Source organism: Bipolaris maydis (genome assembly GCF_028858645.1).
Source record: "Bipolaris maydis strain C4 unplaced genomic scaffold PSV08scaffold_12, whole genome shotgun sequence".
Classification (NCBI taxonomy): Eukaryota; Fungi; Ascomycota; class Dothideomycetes; order Pleosporales; family Pleosporaceae; genus Bipolaris; species Bipolaris maydis.
The window spans coordinates 1,075,005-1,091,076 of record NW_027093868.1 but is presented as its reverse complement, the minus strand read 5'-3'; the positions used below and the strand labels follow the sequence as shown (position 1 = coordinate 1,091,076).

The 16,072-nt window shown below is 51.6% G+C and overlaps 9 protein-coding genes across 9 annotated transcripts; 5 read left to right on the top strand and 4 right to left on the bottom strand.

The window, feature by feature from the left end:
- Positions 1–71: 71 nt before the first annotated feature.
- PSV08DRAFT_411690 (EXS family-domain-containing protein) lies at positions 72–1,758 on the bottom strand. Its single transcript, XM_014224279.2, has 2 exons — positions 1,487–1,758; positions 72–1,386 (listed from the first exon to the last, which is right to left on the bottom strand). The coding sequence occupies exons 1-2, from the start codon at positions 1,575–1,577 to the stop codon at positions 230–232; spliced, it is 1,248 nt and encodes a 415-aa protein (XP_014079754.1). The 5' UTR covers positions 1,578–1,758; the 3' UTR covers positions 72–229.
- Positions 1,759–2,044: 286 nt separating this feature from the next.
- On the top strand, positions 2,045–2,973 carry PSV08DRAFT_364873 (uncharacterized protein). Its single transcript, XM_014224280.2, has 3 exons — positions 2,045–2,424; positions 2,490–2,584; positions 2,647–2,973. The coding sequence occupies exons 1-3, from the start codon at positions 2,232–2,234 to the stop codon at positions 2,701–2,703; spliced, it is 345 nt and encodes a 114-aa protein (XP_014079755.1). The 5' UTR covers positions 2,045–2,231; the 3' UTR covers positions 2,704–2,973.
- PSV08DRAFT_324175 (thioesterase-like superfamily-domain-containing protein) lies at positions 2,933–4,062 on the bottom strand. The gene is made up of 3 exons (XM_014224281.2): positions 3,961–4,062; positions 3,876–3,903; positions 2,933–3,823 (listed from the first exon to the last, which is right to left on the bottom strand). Exons 1-3 carry the CDS (start codon positions 4,049–4,051, stop codon positions 3,049–3,051), a joined length of 894 nt encoding a protein of 297 aa, XP_014079756.1. The 5' UTR covers positions 4,052–4,062; the 3' UTR covers positions 2,933–3,048.
- A 272-nt stretch (positions 4,063–4,334) lies between these two features.
- PSV08DRAFT_404313 (uncharacterized protein) lies at positions 4,335–6,425 on the top strand. The gene is made up of 4 exons (XM_066093680.1): positions 4,335–4,490; positions 4,728–5,313; positions 5,367–6,021; positions 6,075–6,425. The coding sequence occupies exons 1-4, from the start codon at positions 4,440–4,442 to the stop codon at positions 6,346–6,348; spliced, it is 1,566 nt and encodes a 521-aa protein (XP_065948612.1). The 5' UTR covers positions 4,335–4,439; the 3' UTR covers positions 6,349–6,425.
- A 331-nt stretch (positions 6,426–6,756) lies between these two features.
- Positions 6,757–7,622, top strand: PSV08DRAFT_404312 (60S ribosomal protein eL36; the record flags this gene model as incomplete). The annotated part of the gene is made up of 4 exons (XM_014224283.2): positions 6,757–6,814; positions 6,907–7,006; positions 7,091–7,172; positions 7,273–7,622. The coding sequence occupies 4 exons, from the start codon at positions 6,757–6,759 to the stop codon at positions 7,351–7,353; spliced, it is 321 nt and encodes a 106-aa protein (XP_014079758.1). The 3' UTR covers positions 7,354–7,622.
- Positions 7,623–7,755: 133 nt separating this feature from the next.
- Positions 7,756–9,369, bottom strand: PSV08DRAFT_411688 (PITH domain-containing protein). The gene is made up of 3 exons (XM_014224284.2): positions 9,212–9,369; positions 8,977–9,124; positions 7,756–8,912 (listed from the first exon to the last, which is right to left on the bottom strand). Exons 1-3 carry the CDS (start codon positions 9,288–9,290, stop codon positions 8,126–8,128), a joined length of 1,014 nt encoding a protein of 337 aa, XP_014079759.1. The 5' UTR covers positions 9,291–9,369; the 3' UTR covers positions 7,756–8,125.
- A 634-nt stretch (positions 9,370–10,003) lies between these two features.
- On the top strand, positions 10,004–11,808 carry PSV08DRAFT_404310 (GLUT4 regulating protein TUG-domain-containing protein). Its single transcript, XM_066093679.1, has 3 exons — positions 10,004–10,158; positions 10,208–10,349; positions 10,446–11,808. The coding sequence occupies exons 1-3, from the start codon at positions 10,025–10,027 to the stop codon at positions 11,718–11,720; spliced, it is 1,551 nt and encodes a 516-aa protein (XP_065948611.1). The 5' UTR covers positions 10,004–10,024; the 3' UTR covers positions 11,721–11,808.
- Positions 11,809–12,154: 346 nt separating this feature from the next.
- On the top strand, positions 12,155–13,222 carry PSV08DRAFT_379514 (uncharacterized protein; the record flags this gene model as incomplete). The annotated part of the gene is made up of 1 exon (XM_014224286.1): positions 12,155–13,222. The coding sequence occupies one exon, from the start codon at positions 12,155–12,157 to the stop codon at positions 13,220–13,222; it is 1,068 nt and encodes a 355-aa protein (XP_014079761.1).
- A 244-nt stretch (positions 13,223–13,466) lies between these two features.
- Positions 13,467–15,305, bottom strand: PSV08DRAFT_411686 (uncharacterized protein; the record flags this gene model as incomplete). Its single annotated transcript, XM_014224287.1, has 1 exon — positions 13,467–15,305. The coding sequence occupies one exon, from the start codon at positions 15,303–15,305 to the stop codon at positions 13,467–13,469; it is 1,839 nt and encodes a 612-aa protein (XP_014079762.1).
- Positions 15,306–16,072: the final 767 nt, after the last annotated feature.

Genomic DNA, 16,072 nt, shown 5'->3' with positions numbered 1-16,072 from the left:
ATGGTTGAGGTAGCATGGTGAGATACGCTAGGCCCAATGTGGTATGCAATTCGTGCAGACTTGATTTCGTATAGCGACGGAAACCTGGTAAAAATAGGCGATGCGATGGGGAATTAGGCTATAGATAATATCCGTTGTTCCGCCTAGAGGATGGAGTTGCCCTTTTGAGATAACAGTACATGAAGTGTGCAGCAGTGAACATGGACCAGTACGAAGACTGATTAGACGTCTAGTCACTATCATCATCATACCTGTTCCCTGCACCCACATCCCCTAGTAAAACATCGTCGGGAGCCGGGCCCTTGTGGTTTCTGACCCACTCAGTCTCCACACGAAAAAAGATCCATATCCACCTCCTGAACACTTCGAGCACTTCCATCGTAAAGATGCCGCCTTCCAAATCATTGAAGTGGTCGAGGTGGACACTGAGTTTCAGACTCCATGTACATCTCAGCAAGGCATCCACCACAACGGCAGCATAGTAAAACTCTTTTGCATGGAACCAGCGATGACGGCGTAAGCCCCAGGGATATTCGGGCGAATTTCGGGTGCGGACACTGGAGAAGAGTGTCAGATCCCAGTCTTTGGCTACATCCCAGTAATAGGAGTAGCCAGAATTCACAATGACAGCAAAGAGCCACATGCGATAGAGAGTGGCTTCTGAGACGCCGAGGCTCGAAGGGTCGGGTGATCGCTGCAATGCACTGAGGATGATGACCGGGAACGCAGTGGAATATTTTGCTGCGTTGGCCAAGTGCGTGCCTCCCCAACCGGTGCTCGGATTGATCTGTCCGGTACGCTCATTTCCTCTTTTGACGCGGTAGTACTCCGTGATGCATTGCCGAAAGCGGATCAGGTAGGGTACCGCAATGATAAAGGGGACCCAGAAAGTTCCACCGCAGTTGCGGTTAGGCGCGGCAGTGGAGCGTTGTCCCGACGAGAAAAACATGCATAATGAAATGAACAAATCACCAAGGACTTTGGCATAACTTGTCAACGCATCTGCAAGCAAAATGTCCCCAAATTTGCCATCTTGCGCTTCGGCAATGCCACCAATGCTGATGCGCTTCAGCGTTGCGAGTGTGCGCGAGCGTCCACTGCGGCTGACAAAAGGCACTGGCGCGATGAAGCCTATGACAAGGACGAGTAGGTAGAGGTTTGGAAGGATCTCCCAATCTGCAATGGCTTTGGTGCTACCGTGGGTAATCGCCCAGAAAAGGAAAAGCGAGAGGACGAGAGGGATGGAGAGGAAAGTTGCGATACGGTAGCAGGAGAGGTGATGCGGTGGGTGGTGTGGCGAGGCACGCGATGGATAGCGGATTAGAGAGGGGACGTCGATCTTTATGAGGGAGAGGTAGTGAAGGTTGAGGCCCCATGCCCATATGCCTGTGGAGGTTGTCAGTCGCGAGCAACGTTGGAGGGATGGGGTATGGGAAGGGCAGCAGAAGGCCGGGTGACAACCAATCGCTAACAGGGCTATGCATACCAAGCACAATTATGAGAGCGACGCGGTATGGTAAGGGTAGGATCCGAGTGAAGCCATCGATTTCCGGCTCGATGGCAGGATCACCGTCCATATCTCGATTGCGCGTAGAGTGTAGTGGCCGTGGCTGCGTCCCAGCTTTTCTTGTGTCGAGCAGTCATGAAGCTCGTTCAACAAAGTGTCCACGCCGAATTCAATCCTGTCTCTTCTTAAGAACCCTCGGTCGCGTGGGCGCAAAGGGGGTAAGGTAATCAATTCTCCACGCAAGATAGCGTGTCCACTTCCCCCAAGGGCTCTCCAAGCAAACTAAAATTAGACACTAGCCACAGCGCTGAGCCGCAGGCGCATTACGTCAGCGAGCAGAGGTGTGGCACAGCAGTGCCTGGCGAGAGTGGGTCTGAGTGTCCTCGGAAGGAAGCTTTGCCCAAAGTACGCAGCCATGACGCGATCATCGCGACACAAACACAACGCCTCCCCGTTGCGTGCAACTGGGTATATGAATTGACGGGATAGAAGAGTCGCCCAGATCTCGGGACTGGTTGCACTATTTGCTTCTGTCTCCACAGTCTAAAAAACTGCCCTATTTCTTGAATAAACCCCAAACCCAAGTTTCAATTGCATTCCGACCTCACTTGCTCACCTTTTGACATTCCCAAAAAAATATCACGCGCCTACATCACATCTTTCCACCACCACACCCCCACCCGTACCAGTGCGACTAGACAGATACCAAAGCACACAAGCAACCATGTCTCCTCTTTCCGTGCCCAAAATCTTCATGGCTGGCGGTGCTGTCGGCTTCGGCTACTACCTCTACATGCGCCAATACTGGTTCCCCAACCCCTACAAGACCCAGGGCGTGCAGAACATCGAGGATCGCTTCTCCTCCGGCGGCGCCTCGTCCACACATACTCCCGCTGTTGCGAGCCAGCGCGGTACGGGTACTTTGGAGCCCCAGACTGACCATCTGGAAATCAACGCATAATTTACTGACATACATTTGCAGGTAGCTCGACGGCCAACGACGGAAGACACGGTGGTCCCAGCAAGGGCCCTGACTCAGAGTACTTCAAGGGAAACATTAGCAACCAGCAGAGCGAGGTGAGCTATCTCATGAGACATGGAGCGTGTGTGGAGACAAAAGCTAATACGCCGTGCTATAGCCTGTCTGGCCTGAGAAGTTCTACCAGCAGCAGTACAACAACCCCAAGGGTAAATAAGTGCTTCTGATTGGATTGTCGACAGAATACATATGAGCGTGGAATTGTACTGCTGGGGTGCGACAGATACCGTGTGCATGGCATCATTGGTGTTTGAAAAAGAGAGTGAAAAATACATAATCGTGTATTGTCTACATCCAAGGGCCTCAATTACTGCAGGATGCATGCCAATTTCGAACAATCAAAAAAAAACATTCAAGCTATTAACCAACTGTGTGTCTATCTTTTTGACTTGAAATTACTCTACAATACAATTCTACGGGACCCATGCTGCCATGGTAAATCACATCTACCGCTCGTCATGTTTCTATGAATCGGTTCCTGTGCCTACAGCCTACGTCACTTCTACATCTTGGCATCGCCGACCCGTCTCGCAGCCGTGTTCCTACTAGCGTCCACAACAAGTCCCACGTGATGGCTCAGAGCCACCAACTCGCCTTCAGCATCGTGTACAAATACCTCTATGTCCATCCTGCCGTTGGAAACCTTCTTCATCTCCACCCTGACCCGCAGCCACTTGACGCCCTCAGGCGGCAGCGACTTCTTGACATCGAGATTCAGCAGCAAAGTCGGGTACCAGAACGGGCCTGTGCCCTTCTCCTTGAACCTCTCCACAAGCTGCGGAAACATGTCTGCCACGAATCCAATTGAGGAGTCGTTAAAATTAGTGCCGTCTGAAAAGCAGAGCCATTCGTCTGCAGTGTTTGCGGAAGGATGGCCTTGCCGTGGGAAGTGGAATAGGACTTTGCTTGTCGCCTTGCGGAAGCTGGCGTATGGCATTTCAGCCTGTCGTTCCCACAACGGATCTTCGCCTTTTTCTAGCTTCGAGATATCGACACAGGCTATCGGGGGCGAGAGCTGGTACTCTGTGTCGTAGGAGACTCCGGATTCCGTGTCCATGTTGGAATTGGTTACGTAGGCGACGATTTCTTGTCGTCCATCCTGCTGCATGCTCACGTGCACGATGGAGGTCTGGCGACCGAGCTTGACATCGTCGACAGTGAAGGTTGCTGGCCCGACTTGGGTCCGTCGGAGGAACTCCACATGCAGGGCGATTGTGTGGGGTTGGTTTTGTGCCGACAAGGTAGTGCTGAAATGTGCCTTGACTACCTCGAGGAGGCTGACATGGTTTGGTTAGTGGACGCGTATGCGCGTTTTTAAGGTTCTCTTACCATCCAGTAACATATCCACCGTTTGGGACTACGCATATCAGTAAGAATGGCCTCATTTTGATGGGTATGTCGGATCTGTACATACCAGTTCCGATGCACCAATCATCATGCAGTGTACAGGAGTAGGTGTTTGTGGAGAGCTTCTGCACAGCGGTAGCTTCGCGCCAACCCGGCATAATGGCGACGTGTAAAACGTTAAACTGAGTGTGTATGTCTCGGCGCCCTTTGCATGGGTAGTGTTGATATTATCAGATAACACTCACGATGGACGTCACACCGCAATGAAGACCTCGGAAGCGCGCAGCTATTATCTCTGCGCTAACACCAAAAGCGGAAAGAGCCTCGGCCCTGGCACTCCCCGGATGTGGGGTGAACCCCGGCTCGGACATCGTCTCACGCCCTTGACAAGCCGCCTCCGACCGTAGGGCGTTCTGCCCGAGGTCCTATGTAGAACGCGTCTGCCTTTCTCGTTTTGGCTTCCTTCCACTTCACATCCTGTTTCTTCCGTAACGTTGCCTACGGTAAGCCGAGTAGCACATCATCAAATTGAACTGGATTGCCAAGATGCCTTCGGAGAGCCAATACCCAAGCTTGCCTATCCCAGATGTGGATCTTGTGAGTGTCTTCCCGCCCCGGGAATAAGCTCGCATCCTGGCTCCATGTGCTGACGTCCGGGTGACATTCCTAGTGGGCGTTTCTGTTTGAGAGAAAAGAAAAGCCATTTGCGGATGACAAGGGTAATCTTATACGCAATCACCGTCCTGGTTTGTGTAAACACCAAGCTAACGGTGCTGAATAGTAATCTACTATGACCCATACACCACACGTTCGTATACATATGCACAAGTCAAGGATGCTGCTATCACTTTTGGCAAAGGCTTGAAAGCACTGTGGGACTGGCAGAAGGGTGATGTACTTGCCTTGTACACACCTAACTGTATCGACACTCCAGCGATCACGTGGGGATGTCACTGGGCAGGTGGTGTGCTGTCGCCTGCCAACCCGAACTATACGGTCGATGAGCTTGCTTTCCAGCTCAAAGACTCTGGCGCAAAGGGATTGGTAACACAGTTGCCCTTTATCAAAAATGCGCAAGAGGCTGCAAGGAAGGTCGGAATGCCTCTAGACAGAGTCATTATCATGGGAGACCAGAGAGACCCTTCATTCAAAGTGAAACACTTTACAGGTATTATCAACACGGCTGGAAGTGCCAGATTTAGGAGAACGAAGGCGACCAACCCAGCTGAAGATCTGGCATTTTTGGTGTACAGCTCTGGCACTACGGGCCATCCAAAAGGCGTCATGCTTACCCATCGAAATATTGTGGCCAACACAATGATGATTAAAGCTGGAGAAGCTGGGAACCTGAAGCCTACCGGAGGGCCGACTGGCGAAGGGGATAAGCTCCTTGCCTTTTTGCCATTTTTCCACATCTATGGTACGCTTGACGCATTGTATTGAACCCAGGAAGTATCTACTAACAATCCACAGGTCTGACATGTCTGATCCACCAAAGCTTGTTCTCTGGTCTTCAGCTTGTTGTCATGCCAAAGTTTGACCTTGAGGATTTTTGCAGGTTCATCCAAGAACTCAAAATCACATTCGCCTATGTCGTCCCACCCATTGTCCTTTTGCTGAGCAAGCATCCCCTGGTATCCAAATACGATCTCAGCACGATCCGCATGATGAACTCCGGAGCTGCGCCACTTACGCGAGAGCTTGTAGATGCAGTATATGATAGACTAAAGATCCCCGTAAAGCAGGGATATGGCCTTTCGGAAACTAGTCCTACCACACACACTCAGCCATGGGAAGACTGGAACAAGACGATTGGCTCAGTTGGCAAACTGTTGCCTTATCAGACAGCCAAGTACATGTCTCCTGATGAGAAAGAGATGGCCGTTGGCGAGGTTGGAGAGTTGTGGATCAAGGGTCCGAACGTTTTCAAGGGATACCTGAACAACCCAGACGGAACCGCGCACGCAAAGACAGCCGACGGGTATTTCAAGACTGGTGACGTTGGATATCAAGACAAGGATGGCAATTTCTACATTACAGACCGTGTCAAGGAACTCATCAAGTACAAGGGTTTCCAAGTGCCACCGGCAGAACTTGAGGGTATTCTAGTTTCTCACCCGAAGGTTAAGTATGTTTTGCCGATATACTCCACATCGTATTCTTGCTAATAATTTCCTCTAGCGACGTGGCAGTAATAGGCGTGTACAGCAAAGATGACGCAACAGAGCTTCCAAGGGCTTACATTGTACCGAAAGATGGTCTCGGCAAGACCGACGCAGACGCAAAAGAAATTATAGATTGGTTGAGCACAAAGGTGGCGCATCATAAGAGGCTGAGGGGCGGTGTGAGGTGGGTGGATGAGATTCCCAAGTCTATAAGCGGAAAGATCCTCAGGAGGGTGCTCAAGCTTAAGGCGCAGGAGGAGGAAGAGGCGAAGGAGAAGGCAAAGTTGTAGTTTGTACATGTTTGTCTTGAAATGGAATGATTACATGGACTTGTGATTTCTGAGAAATCATGGATGGTCAATTCACTGAGAGCGTGCTGAGACTTTCGCGATAAGATGCGCTCCACTTCTCTGGATCAGTGCACACGTTCATCGTGCAAGACTTCACAGCCCTTTGGAATCGAATTTTGAATTTTTGAAACCCAATAGTCAAGATATGCATGCCCAAAAAGTAAAAGACCCACGCTGAGGTGACCTCGAGCTCGAGTGTGGTGTTCCTACCGTTGGTAGCTCCAGCCAGGGCACGTGCCTGCTTACAGCTAGCGCCATCTTGGCACCACCGCACAGCCGAGCCAAAATTACCCTCGCAAAACTACGACCTTGAACCCATCGACAATCGACAACATCACGACCGTCACGATGCCGAAAGAAGTCAAGCAAAAGTCAGGCCTCATCGTTGGCATTAACGCCGGCCACAGTACGTCTTTCGCCCACCCGCCTTCGACACTCCCGAACCGCTACAACTGAGATGGAAAAAATTGTTGGATGGACGCTAACAATGGCCAACAGAGGTCACCCCAAGGACTCCTGCTCCCAGGATCTCTAGGAGGAAGGGTTTCCTGTCCAAGCGCACTGCTTTCGTCCGTGAGATCACCAAGGAGGTTGCTGGGTACGTTGCACTCTTGAGTTTAGTCGAGCACTAGATTGCGCGACTGCTTGTGCAATAAGTTGCTAACATTCTCGTGTCTTACAGTCTTGCCCCCTACGAGAAGCGCATCATTGAATTGCTCCGAAACTCCAAGGACAAGCGTGCCCGTCGTCTGGCTAAGAAGAGGGTACGTCTTCCCTTCGCCCATGGCCGCACTACACGATTCGATTTTCCCACCCGCTCGATCCAATACACAACTCCCAGAACATACGCTGACATAGCAACAGCTCGGTACCTTCGGCCGCTCAAAGAGAAAGGTCGACGAGATGACCAAGGTCATTGCCGAGTCGAGGCGCGCGGGTCACTAAACGGTTTCATGATGTGCGGTGGATGTAGCAAACACGGCGAAACGAGCGACCTTCTTTCCGATTCTGTCCCTGGGTGTTCGGTCTCTTTTTTTCCCAAACGGGCGGCTCGACACAACGATTTCGGAACGTCACAAAGCATACCTTATATACACAAAAAGGATGGCACGATTATCGGAGTATGGCAAATGGACAGTGACGGTTCCTAAACGTACCTAGCATGTGTCACTCAAAATCATGAAATGTGACGATTGGTTCACGCCAAAACACCATGTCCGAGTGCTGTATGGTGTGTGTGAGGTGTGATGTCGTAGCAGTGGTGATGGTGAATGTTGTTGGTGTTGAAGTATTACTACTAGCATGGATGTCAAATTCCTACTCTATTGCCCTTATCAATGGCAGAGTAAGGGCCGAGAAATGCTTAAATTGAAACGCGCTGCACTTGGAGACAAGGCTACTCAGGCTTCACACTACTCTTGTGTGAGTGAGGTCTCGAGCAGATGCGCGGACATACATATATACACATGCAATGTCATGTCATCAGGTATGACTGATGTGCAAGACAGTCTCAAGACCAGGCCTAGATTAGATTCAAAGGCTATGAATGGCGAGTATAGACTAGAAGACATGTCTTTTCTTTATCTTGCTTCTAGAAGAGAAGCATGTCACATTATTCGTTTGACGTCTACTCTATCAAGAAAACATGGAAACGCTCACAAAAGACGAATCGGACTTTGGGAACCCGTGTCTATCAATTGAGAAGGTTTTGTCGTTTTCAATCGTCGTGACCAATCTTCTCCAGCTTGCCCATCTCACGCTTCTCGCCTGTTTCGCCCACGAAGCGTATGCGGTCGATGCGCGTCTTCTCGCTGTCGCCGTCGGCATCGGCGACGAAGAGGACGACCGAGTAGACGTTTTGGAACTTGACGAAGCGGAGCTCAAGCTTGGCTGTTTGCGTTTGCTCGTCCCAGTCTGAGGGCTTGAGCTCAATGACTTGGGTTGCGGGGATGTCTTCTGCTTCCTCGAAGCCCAGGTTGTGCTGGCGGTTGATCCAGACGTGGATGGTCTTTGGTCGGACGGGGGCTTCGTCGTCATCGTCGTCGCTGCTTGAGGTGCAGGAAGTGATGTGGATGGTGTGTAGCTTTACATTTGCGGTAAAGGGCACGTAGAGCATAAGCTGGTTGTCCACATCGCTCTCAACCCAGTCCTTGCTTCCTTCTGTGCTGGCTGCAGTGCCTTTGCCCTTGTTCAGCGAGGAAGGCGGTGATGTTTCGAATAGCGTCCGGACGGTTCCAAAGTCGCTGTCTGCATTGAGCAGGTCGAGGCCGCGCACATCGACAGACTCGGTGACATCGGTGTACCCACGTGGTAAGCTGGCGCCTGTCCATGCTCCGCTTCCACTGCCACTTCCGCCACTTCCACTGGCGAAGCCGCTGCCGCCTTTGCCGTCGTTCTCGGCTTCTGCAGCAAGCGTCTTGATAGCCTCGGAGAGTTGTTGGGGATTCGAGCCCGAGTACTTGCGTATTTGCTGGTTGTTCTTGTAAATGATGAATGTGGGAGTACTAATAAGCGACTTGGTTAGATATCCCGTGTCATGTGTATTCGTGCAATGTGTTATGTGCATACTTTGTGACATTGTAGCTCTGGGCAATCTGTGCTTGCTGCACTGTGCTGACTTTGGTGAAGGTGACTTTTCCTGGTCTTGAAAGCTGGCTAGCTAGCTGATCGTATACGGGCGCGATGGTTTGGCTTGATAGGTTTTGTTCATTGTAGACTGTAGGGGGCAAATGTTAGCAAAAACAGGGCAAGGTGGTGTCTTTGGACGCATGTCGCGGCGGCGGCGGCGACAGCGGCTTCTTACAATTGACTACTACAACGCGCGAAGACGACAGTAGCGAGCTCAGCTGAGCGGGCGACTTGATTTCAACAGTTCCAGACATTTTTGTGGGTTCTACGAGGGAGATTGATGGAATCTGTTGCCGTTGTTGCTGTCCGTCGAGGGAAGGCGCGACAAGCAACGGTCTTGAGTTTTAGTGGGGGCGGGGTGTCGCTCTTCCGTCACCGACGATCACCGAACGTAGATGGCAGTCAGTAGTCAGGCACCGATACACCACGCGGCAAGACAACGAAGCTTCCAGAACACCTCACTCTTTGCTTACAACCGCAAATTGAGAGCCGGATCCCGTCTTATTGATTACTCAAGACACTTGGCTCTTTGATTTGGTGCTACCGAGTCCCCTTCCACATCGATCCATACTGTGCCGCAGCACTTTACATCACTGCCAGCAGCACGCGCTTCCAAATCAACACCCTCGCCATCTTCCAGAAGCAAACGGTGCCTTGTACCACGTCGCTACGGGGAAGCACCAACAGCCTCCAGATAACCACACACGTACACGGGATTGGTAAGCGCCCCTCCTGGCGTTCACCGTCCCCAGCATTGCGTGCATTCAGACCCTAATTGCCTCTGCATGGCAGGCCCAAACGATCTCTTCCTAAGTTTCGCCGAAGCAAAGCTCCTCCACCTCGCTACCCTCTTGCTCCTCGTCGAACGAAGTGACTCTGCCCGAAGAGCGCATCGCTGGGATTGCTGGTACTTGCGTGCCATCTTTCTTGCCAACGCACCCACTGCTTTCCTTCTCGCACACAACTTCTATAGGCTGCTTCGCCCGTAATGTCGCACGTCGTGGTATTCAACTCGTACGCGAGGTCATTCAAGATTCCCACTACGCCTACAAAGTATCTGACCGAGGTGCGGGATGAGGCGTGCCAGAAGTTTGGTGTCAACAAGGATCAGTTTACATTAAAGTAAGGCACACCGTGCTCTACACAAATCCTACCACTAAAATGTCTGCAGATACAACAACAAGCCTATATCACTCTCCCAGCAGATACGCCTTGCGAACCTCCCCCAGGGTGCCCGGTTAGAGCTTGTACAAGCATCACGATCACCCACTGTCATATCCGTAGCGCTCCAGCTGCCAGCGAGCGAGAAGAATGTACGTCTTACCAACAAGTTCGCGAGTAACACGTCGTTATGGGAGATTCTGCGCCATTTCGAGAGTAGCCCAGGGACCAACTACAACTTTACCCAGCGCGGTATTCCTGAGATGAGTGGTGCATCCGGTGCCGGAAGGTTACATTATGAGCAGCCCGTCATTACCGTCATGCCTGGTCACAAAGAGCAATCGAGTTTTGTCGAGCTACAACAGACGCTCAGCCAGTTAGGTTTCGACAGCGGATCAGCTCTGCTGAAACTGTCGTACAGAAATAGTGGCACTCCGCTAGAAGAAGCTATGGCGCAAATTTCGCAGTATTTTAAGCCTAGCGAGCCTTCCACTGGAGCAGAGGGGGCACATGCTTCAACAACCAGTCAATTAGCCTCGATACCGGACCCGGCTCAAGCCGCTCCTGAGGCAACAGAAACTGTCGCTGGTGAGACTGTGCACAATGACGAGCCTGACCCAGAGCCGATGGATGTTGAGCCGAAAACTGCAGCTCAGCCTGCACAGGAACAGGAGGTATCGACAGAGAAATACGCAGCAGAGAGCATCGAAAACACCTCTCCAGCTGCAGCCCTAGCGGCAGCAACGTCAACAGCTCCATCCGTGCCAGCACCGCCCTCTCAGCCTTTGTCACAAACTGCCCAGGATACATCGCAGCCGGCCGAAAAGTCTCGCAATGTCCAAATCTTCTCTGCACCAACTTCGTCGACTCCACAAGCAGCACGAAATGCCTTCAACGAGAGCGACTACCTTCCGACCATCGAACACGCAAAAGCGCACCAAAATGCGCTCCTAAATAAGACTAAGAATACTCGCCTACTCTCTGACAAGGAACTCGAAGAGCAAGAAAAAGAGAGACAGGCCAAGATTGCTGCTGCAGCTGAGAAGGGCGGTTCATTGCGGATACGCATGCCCGATGGTGCGCTTGTTCAGATGTCTTTTAACAAGAACGACACTGCAGCTGGTCTCTACGACTTTGTTCGCGATTTCTTAGAGAAGAAGAATGAGCCCTTCCAACTCAAGAACACAGGCCCAACAGGCCGTTTAGTTCTAATCCCACGAGACGACAAGCGGCTGGTACAGGATCTGCGTTTCTTCAACAACGAACTCGTCACATTCCAATGGGCCGAAAATGCGAGCGCAGAGGCAAGGGCGAGTCGGCATGTACTTGCGTCGGAGTGGCAGGCAAAAGCTCAGACGTTGAAAGTTGAGGAGCCCGCGCGCGAAGACCCGGTCCAGCCGCAATCAAATCAATCCCAAGGAGGGTCTGTAGCTGAGGGCAAGAGGAAAGCAAACATGAGCAACGAGGAGAAGGAAAGCAAGCTCAAGAATCTGCTTGGAAAGGGATTGTTCAAGAAGAAATAGAAGAGTTCCATTACGCAGCATTTTTTATGGTGTTTGATGTCTGGATAAGCGAAAGAGTTACGAATAAGACATAATTTTCTGGCCCATTGGATCCTTGTGATTGACCTTCAGGAGGGTCTCTGCGGATGTCCTCGCTGGTCAGGTTGGTTTGAGGGTTGTGACGTTACTCTTCATTCATGAGCCCCTGACACTTTCCATTTGGGCAACTTATACTGTTTGTGTTGAAACTACTCTTCAATGGCGCTACACTGAACAAGAGGCAGGTTCACTTTCACATTCACCCCCATTTCGAAATCTTACGCTGACCCGCTCATCATGAGAGCGTTCACATTCACTCCACTGCATTCATAGCACATTTCCTAAGGTGTCACCCTCTTCAAAACCACTCGACAGCAATCTTCAACTTTGACAGATAACTACTTTACACTGTAAACATGGCAAACCGACCCAGCCAGACACTGTCTCTGGCCCCGTCCTCAGACACAATGAATGATATCATCTTCTCCCAGCCAGAAAGCCAATCAGCCCAGAGTGAAGCTCCTCAGTCGCCACACAAACCATCATCGCCAAAAGACGTCGCACAGCAGACTCCCCCATCCCAATCTCTAGTCGCCCGACCAAAGAACAATGCGACTCCCAGATCAGCACGCCCCCGTCTCTCCTCAACGCCTCTTGCGCCCCCAGAAGACCACACCTTCATGCCCGCCACGCGGCACGCGCTCGAACAAGCCCTGGGCAAAGCCTCACTAGACCGGCACGAAGTCCTTCTCCAACAAGAAAAGAAGCACACTCAAGACTACATTGCCCAGCTCCAAGACGCCGTCAAGCAAAAAACCAGCATCGCGCCATCGGCCCAAGAGTCGCTTCTCCGCAAGGAAATCACCATGTGGAAAGCCAAAGCGCAGGAGCTGGATGAAAGTGCCAAGACGGAGATGCAGTTGTTGAGGGAGTGTAATGGCAGGATGGAGGAGGAGTTGATTATGGTGAGGTCGGTGGCAGAGGGGTTGAGGAGGGAGATGCATAGGTACCGGGTAGAAGAGGAGAAGAATCAGCTGGGTTATATCAAGATGCTTGAGGAGGACAAAGAGGAGCTGATATGGAAGCTTAGTTCGGTGGAGCATGAGAATGACGGGTTGATGGATGAGGCGAAGAAGTTCAAGGAAGAGGTTGAGAGGTTGAAAAAGGCTGCGAAGGGAGTGAAGGGCGGGGAGGGTAAAGATGGTGAGGTGGAGAAGAGGAAGGCTAGGAATTTAAAGAGGAGGGCGAGGGATAGGAAGAGGAGGGATCTGGTGCTGGTCAAGGAGAATATGGAGTTGGCGGCCAGACTTGCGGAGATGGAGAAGCAGGAGAGCTTGGAGGTTGAGGATGAGATTTGGGAGGGGTTTCCGGAGAGTGATGAGGGTGCTGAGATGGTGCAGAAGGATGAGGCTGTGTCTGGTGAGAAGAGGAAGAGTAAGAAGAAAAAGAAGAAGGGGAAGAAAGTTATCAAGAAGGAACAGTGAAGGAGATCTGGGGTTGGGATATGGTACTGTCGGTTGCCCCGGACGCCACAAGATGGAATGGAGGTCTTGCGGGGATTTTATTGTATGAAAATCTGAGAGTTGAAGGTGATGCTTGAGGTATTGAGTGCTAGATTCACCAATGTATACCAATGTTCTGAACTATAGCTTAGCCCTGCCACTGCTCTTCATCCGTTCATGATACCGATCCCTCATCTCTCGTCTCAGCATCTTACCCGATGGCGTCCTAGGTATCTGAACACAATATTAGCAACAACACTTCCTTCTTGAGCCAAAGACATACCGAATCAACCACCTCAATCCCACCAGTTAACCACTTATGCCGACTCAACCGCTCTTGAACCCATTCATGCAACTTCCTCGCTACCTCTTCCTCCCCTTTCTTCAAGCCCTCCGCCGTAAGAACAATCCACGCACGAGCAAACAACGACCCATCACCCCTCCCATTATCGACACCCGCAACGCACGCATCCCTTACAAGACCCTCGGGATGATCCAGCAGCGTATCCTCCACCTCGGTCGCCGCAACCTGCAACCCCTTCACCTTAATCATCTCCTTGATCCGATCAAGATAATGAATCCGATCCCACTCATCCCGCATCACCAAATCTCCCGTCCGCAGCCACCCAGGCTCCGCAAACAGCTCAGTCGTCGCCTTGGCATCTTTAAAGTACCCCGGCGTCACGACCGCGCCTCGAGCCCAGAGCTCGCCCTTGTCGCCGCTGGCTACATCTTTCAAAGTGTCTGGATCGACAACTCGCGCAGACATGCCGGGTAGTAAGTACCCAATCGTGCCCGGCAACGCAGGCTCCAGTCCGAAAATACCGGAGACAGCCGGACTAGCGATGCTGGCTGCCTCGCTGAGTCCGTACCCGCTGGGAATCGGCGTGGCAGCTCCTTGCGGCAGTTTCTTAGCGAGCTGGTACGCCACGTCTGGTGGGAGATATGCAGCGCCGCTGCCCGCACTGACTACGGAGCTCAAATCGTACTCTTGCGTCAAGGGGCTCTGGGCGAGCTGGCGGACGAGTGGGGGCACTAGATGCAAATGCGTTATTCTGTGCCTTTGGATGCTTTGCAGGGCGAGGCGCAGGTCCCATTTGGGAAGCATGATGATTGTGTTTTGGAGCAGGTTGATGCGCAGGATCCAGACGATCATGCCGTACGAGTGGTACATGGGGATTACGCCGAGGGTTGTGACGGGGGTTAGGGGCGGCTTGCCAGTGAAGCGGGCGGTTTGGACGGAGGTGATGAGGGACTGGAGGCCCGAGTGCAGGCCGTTGGTGTGGGTTATCATCATTGCCTTTGGGAGACCGGATGTGCCGGAGGATTGGAAGAGGTAGGCCATTCGTTTTCCGCCGTGGAGTTTGCGTGGGTGTTCGGGGAGCTGGGAGCCTTCTCGTACAAGTGACTCTATTGTGCGGTATCCGGATATGGTATCGAGTTTCGGGTTGTCGCTCAGTACAATGATCTTTGCGGGGTTTAGTTTAAGTTTCAAGGGGAGATTATCGCCATCTCCGGATCCTAGTTTGATTGCTTCTTTCAGAACTGGGAGTAGTGTTTCGTGGCACATGATACTTGTTATTTGCATCTTCCTGAGTACCCACCATAGCTCGTACGGAGTACTTGCTGGGCTGATGCCGCCAAACACTAATTGCGACCGGAAACATGCATGTGCTACCATTGGGTAATGGATATGATTCCGTGAGAATAATGCTAGAATCTCGCCCTCTTCGGTGTCGTCGACAGGGCTTTTACCTAAGCCTAGTGGATTTGGTCCATCATGGCGCAAAACACGTGCGAGTGCGCAGACTCGAGCATAGAAGCTGTGAAGAGTAACGGCTTCTTCCGTAACTGCATTGATGATGAGAGGATAGTCTTCGGGCAGTGGATTGTTCGGCGGGAAGCAAAGTTCGTGGATGTTGAGGTCATCCGGTGTAGGCGGAAAGGGACCGTATGGAGACGTGAATATCGATTCGTCAGTAGGTCTGTATTTGAATTCACAAGGATCTGGGGACTCGGGGCCTAGGAACCTGGACCAATGCGGCTTGAAGATATTGTGTGTCATGTTAAAACGAGGACAGACTAGATAGTTCGGTGGGCAGAAGGCTTCTAGGATCTATTTGAGACCTTTGGAAATATGCATAAGTACAGGCAGGTAAAACACTTCCACATTGAACTTCCGAGGTGAAGCACACCCCGCCTTTCTCCCCACGGATGATCGTCGTGTCGTGCGGGGGGAGCCTAGGCATCTTGCTTTTTACTTCGAAAGCCCAATTCAACACTACGAGAAGTTAGATTGATTTTGGCTGCTGGCTTTGGAAACACGGACTGACCAGAAATATATAAGGAAAACACGAATCGGTACGATTTAATGATGAACGTCGGTGCGACCCGAGGGGAACGGGCTGAACACCATCCCAACGTTAATCCCACGTTTGGCGTACAATGTGTGCGTGCGGACACAATCCCAAAGCCATTACGAAATCTTTTGATTGGTCATCAAGTCTGGTTTGCCGCCAGTGTTCATGCGGCTCCAAACATGTTCACATCTGCTGTGTTGCCTACACTTGCTGCAGGTGGCCTAAAAACATGCATACGTACACCCTGCATCGGTTCTTGTTGGTTTGAGCTGACACCTCCTTATACTTGGCCTGATCAAGCATTGGCGCTGCCATTAGCCAATGCGCAGACATGCCTGGAAAACTCTCATCAGATGTCATGTGTATGCAAGAAGCCAATACGTATCCTAGCTCCTGAGGTGTACATTTAGGCGCGCGTTTGGCGGTGAACGTCCCGAGTTGTTCCCACACGCCACCTTAAGATCGCCGCGCT

Excerpts from the sequence above, each read along its gene's own strand:
- PSV08DRAFT_404310 (XM_066093679.1), top strand. The coding sequence starts at position 10,025 with ATGTCGCACGTCGTGGTATTCAACTCGTACGCGAGGTCATTCAAGATT. Across the intron at positions 10,159-10,207 it reads AAGGATCAGTTTACATTAAA|ATACAACAACAAGCCTATAT; the intron begins GTAAGGCACACC and ends AAATGTCTGCAG. Across the intron at positions 10,350-10,445 it reads TGCCAGCGAGCGAGAAGAAT|CGCGGTATTCCTGAGATGAG; the intron begins GTACGTCTTACC and ends AACTTTACCCAG.
- PSV08DRAFT_411688 (XM_014224284.2), bottom strand. The coding sequence starts at position 9,290 with ATGTCTGGAACTGTTGAAATCAAGTCGCCCGCTCAGCTGAGCTCGCTA. Across the intron at positions 9,125-9,211 it reads GCGCGTTGTAGTAGTCAATT|TCTACAATGAACAAAACCTA; the intron begins GTAAGAAGCCGC and ends TGCCCCCTACAG. Across the intron at positions 8,913-8,976 it reads CAGAGCTACAATGTCACAAA|TACTCCCACATTCATCATTT; the intron begins GTATGCACATAA and ends GTCGCTTATTAG.
- PSV08DRAFT_404313 (XM_066093680.1), top strand. The coding sequence starts at position 4,440 with ATGCCTTCGGAGAGCCAATACCCAAGCTTGCCTATCCCAGATGTGGAT. Across the intron at positions 4,491-4,727 it reads CTATCCCAGATGTGGATCTT|GATGCTGCTATCACTTTTGG; the intron begins GTGAGTGTCTTC and ends GCACAAGTCAAG. Across the intron at positions 5,314-5,366 it reads GCCATTTTTCCACATCTATG|GTCTGACATGTCTGATCCAC; the intron begins GTACGCTTGACG and ends AACAATCCACAG.
- PSV08DRAFT_324175 (XM_014224281.2), bottom strand. The coding sequence starts at position 4,051 with ATGCCGGGTTGGCGCGAAGCTACCGCTGTGCAGAAGCTCTCCACAAAC. Across the intron at positions 3,904-3,960 it reads TGATTGGTGCATCGGAACTG|TCCCAAACGGTGGATATGTT; the intron begins GTATGTACAGAT and ends TGATATGCGTAG. Across the intron at positions 3,824-3,875 it reads GGTGGATATGTTACTGGATG|CCTCCTCGAGGTAGTCAAGG; the intron begins GTAAGAGAACCT and ends AAACCATGTCAG.
- PSV08DRAFT_411690 (XM_014224279.2), bottom strand. The coding sequence starts at position 1,577 with ATGGACGGTGATCCTGCCATCGAGCCGGAAATCGATGGCTTCACTCGG. Across the intron at positions 1,387-1,486 it reads CGCTCTCATAATTGTGCTTG|GCATATGGGCATGGGGCCTC; the intron begins GTATGCATAGCC and ends CAACCTCCACAG.
- PSV08DRAFT_364873 (XM_014224280.2), top strand. The coding sequence starts at position 2,232 with ATGTCTCCTCTTTCCGTGCCCAAAATCTTCATGGCTGGCGGTGCTGTC. Across the intron at positions 2,425-2,489 it reads TGCGAGCCAGCGCGGTACGG|GTAGCTCGACGGCCAACGAC; the intron begins GTACTTTGGAGC and ends ATACATTTGCAG. Across the intron at positions 2,585-2,646 it reads TTAGCAACCAGCAGAGCGAG|CCTGTCTGGCCTGAGAAGTT; the intron begins GTGAGCTATCTC and ends GCCGTGCTATAG.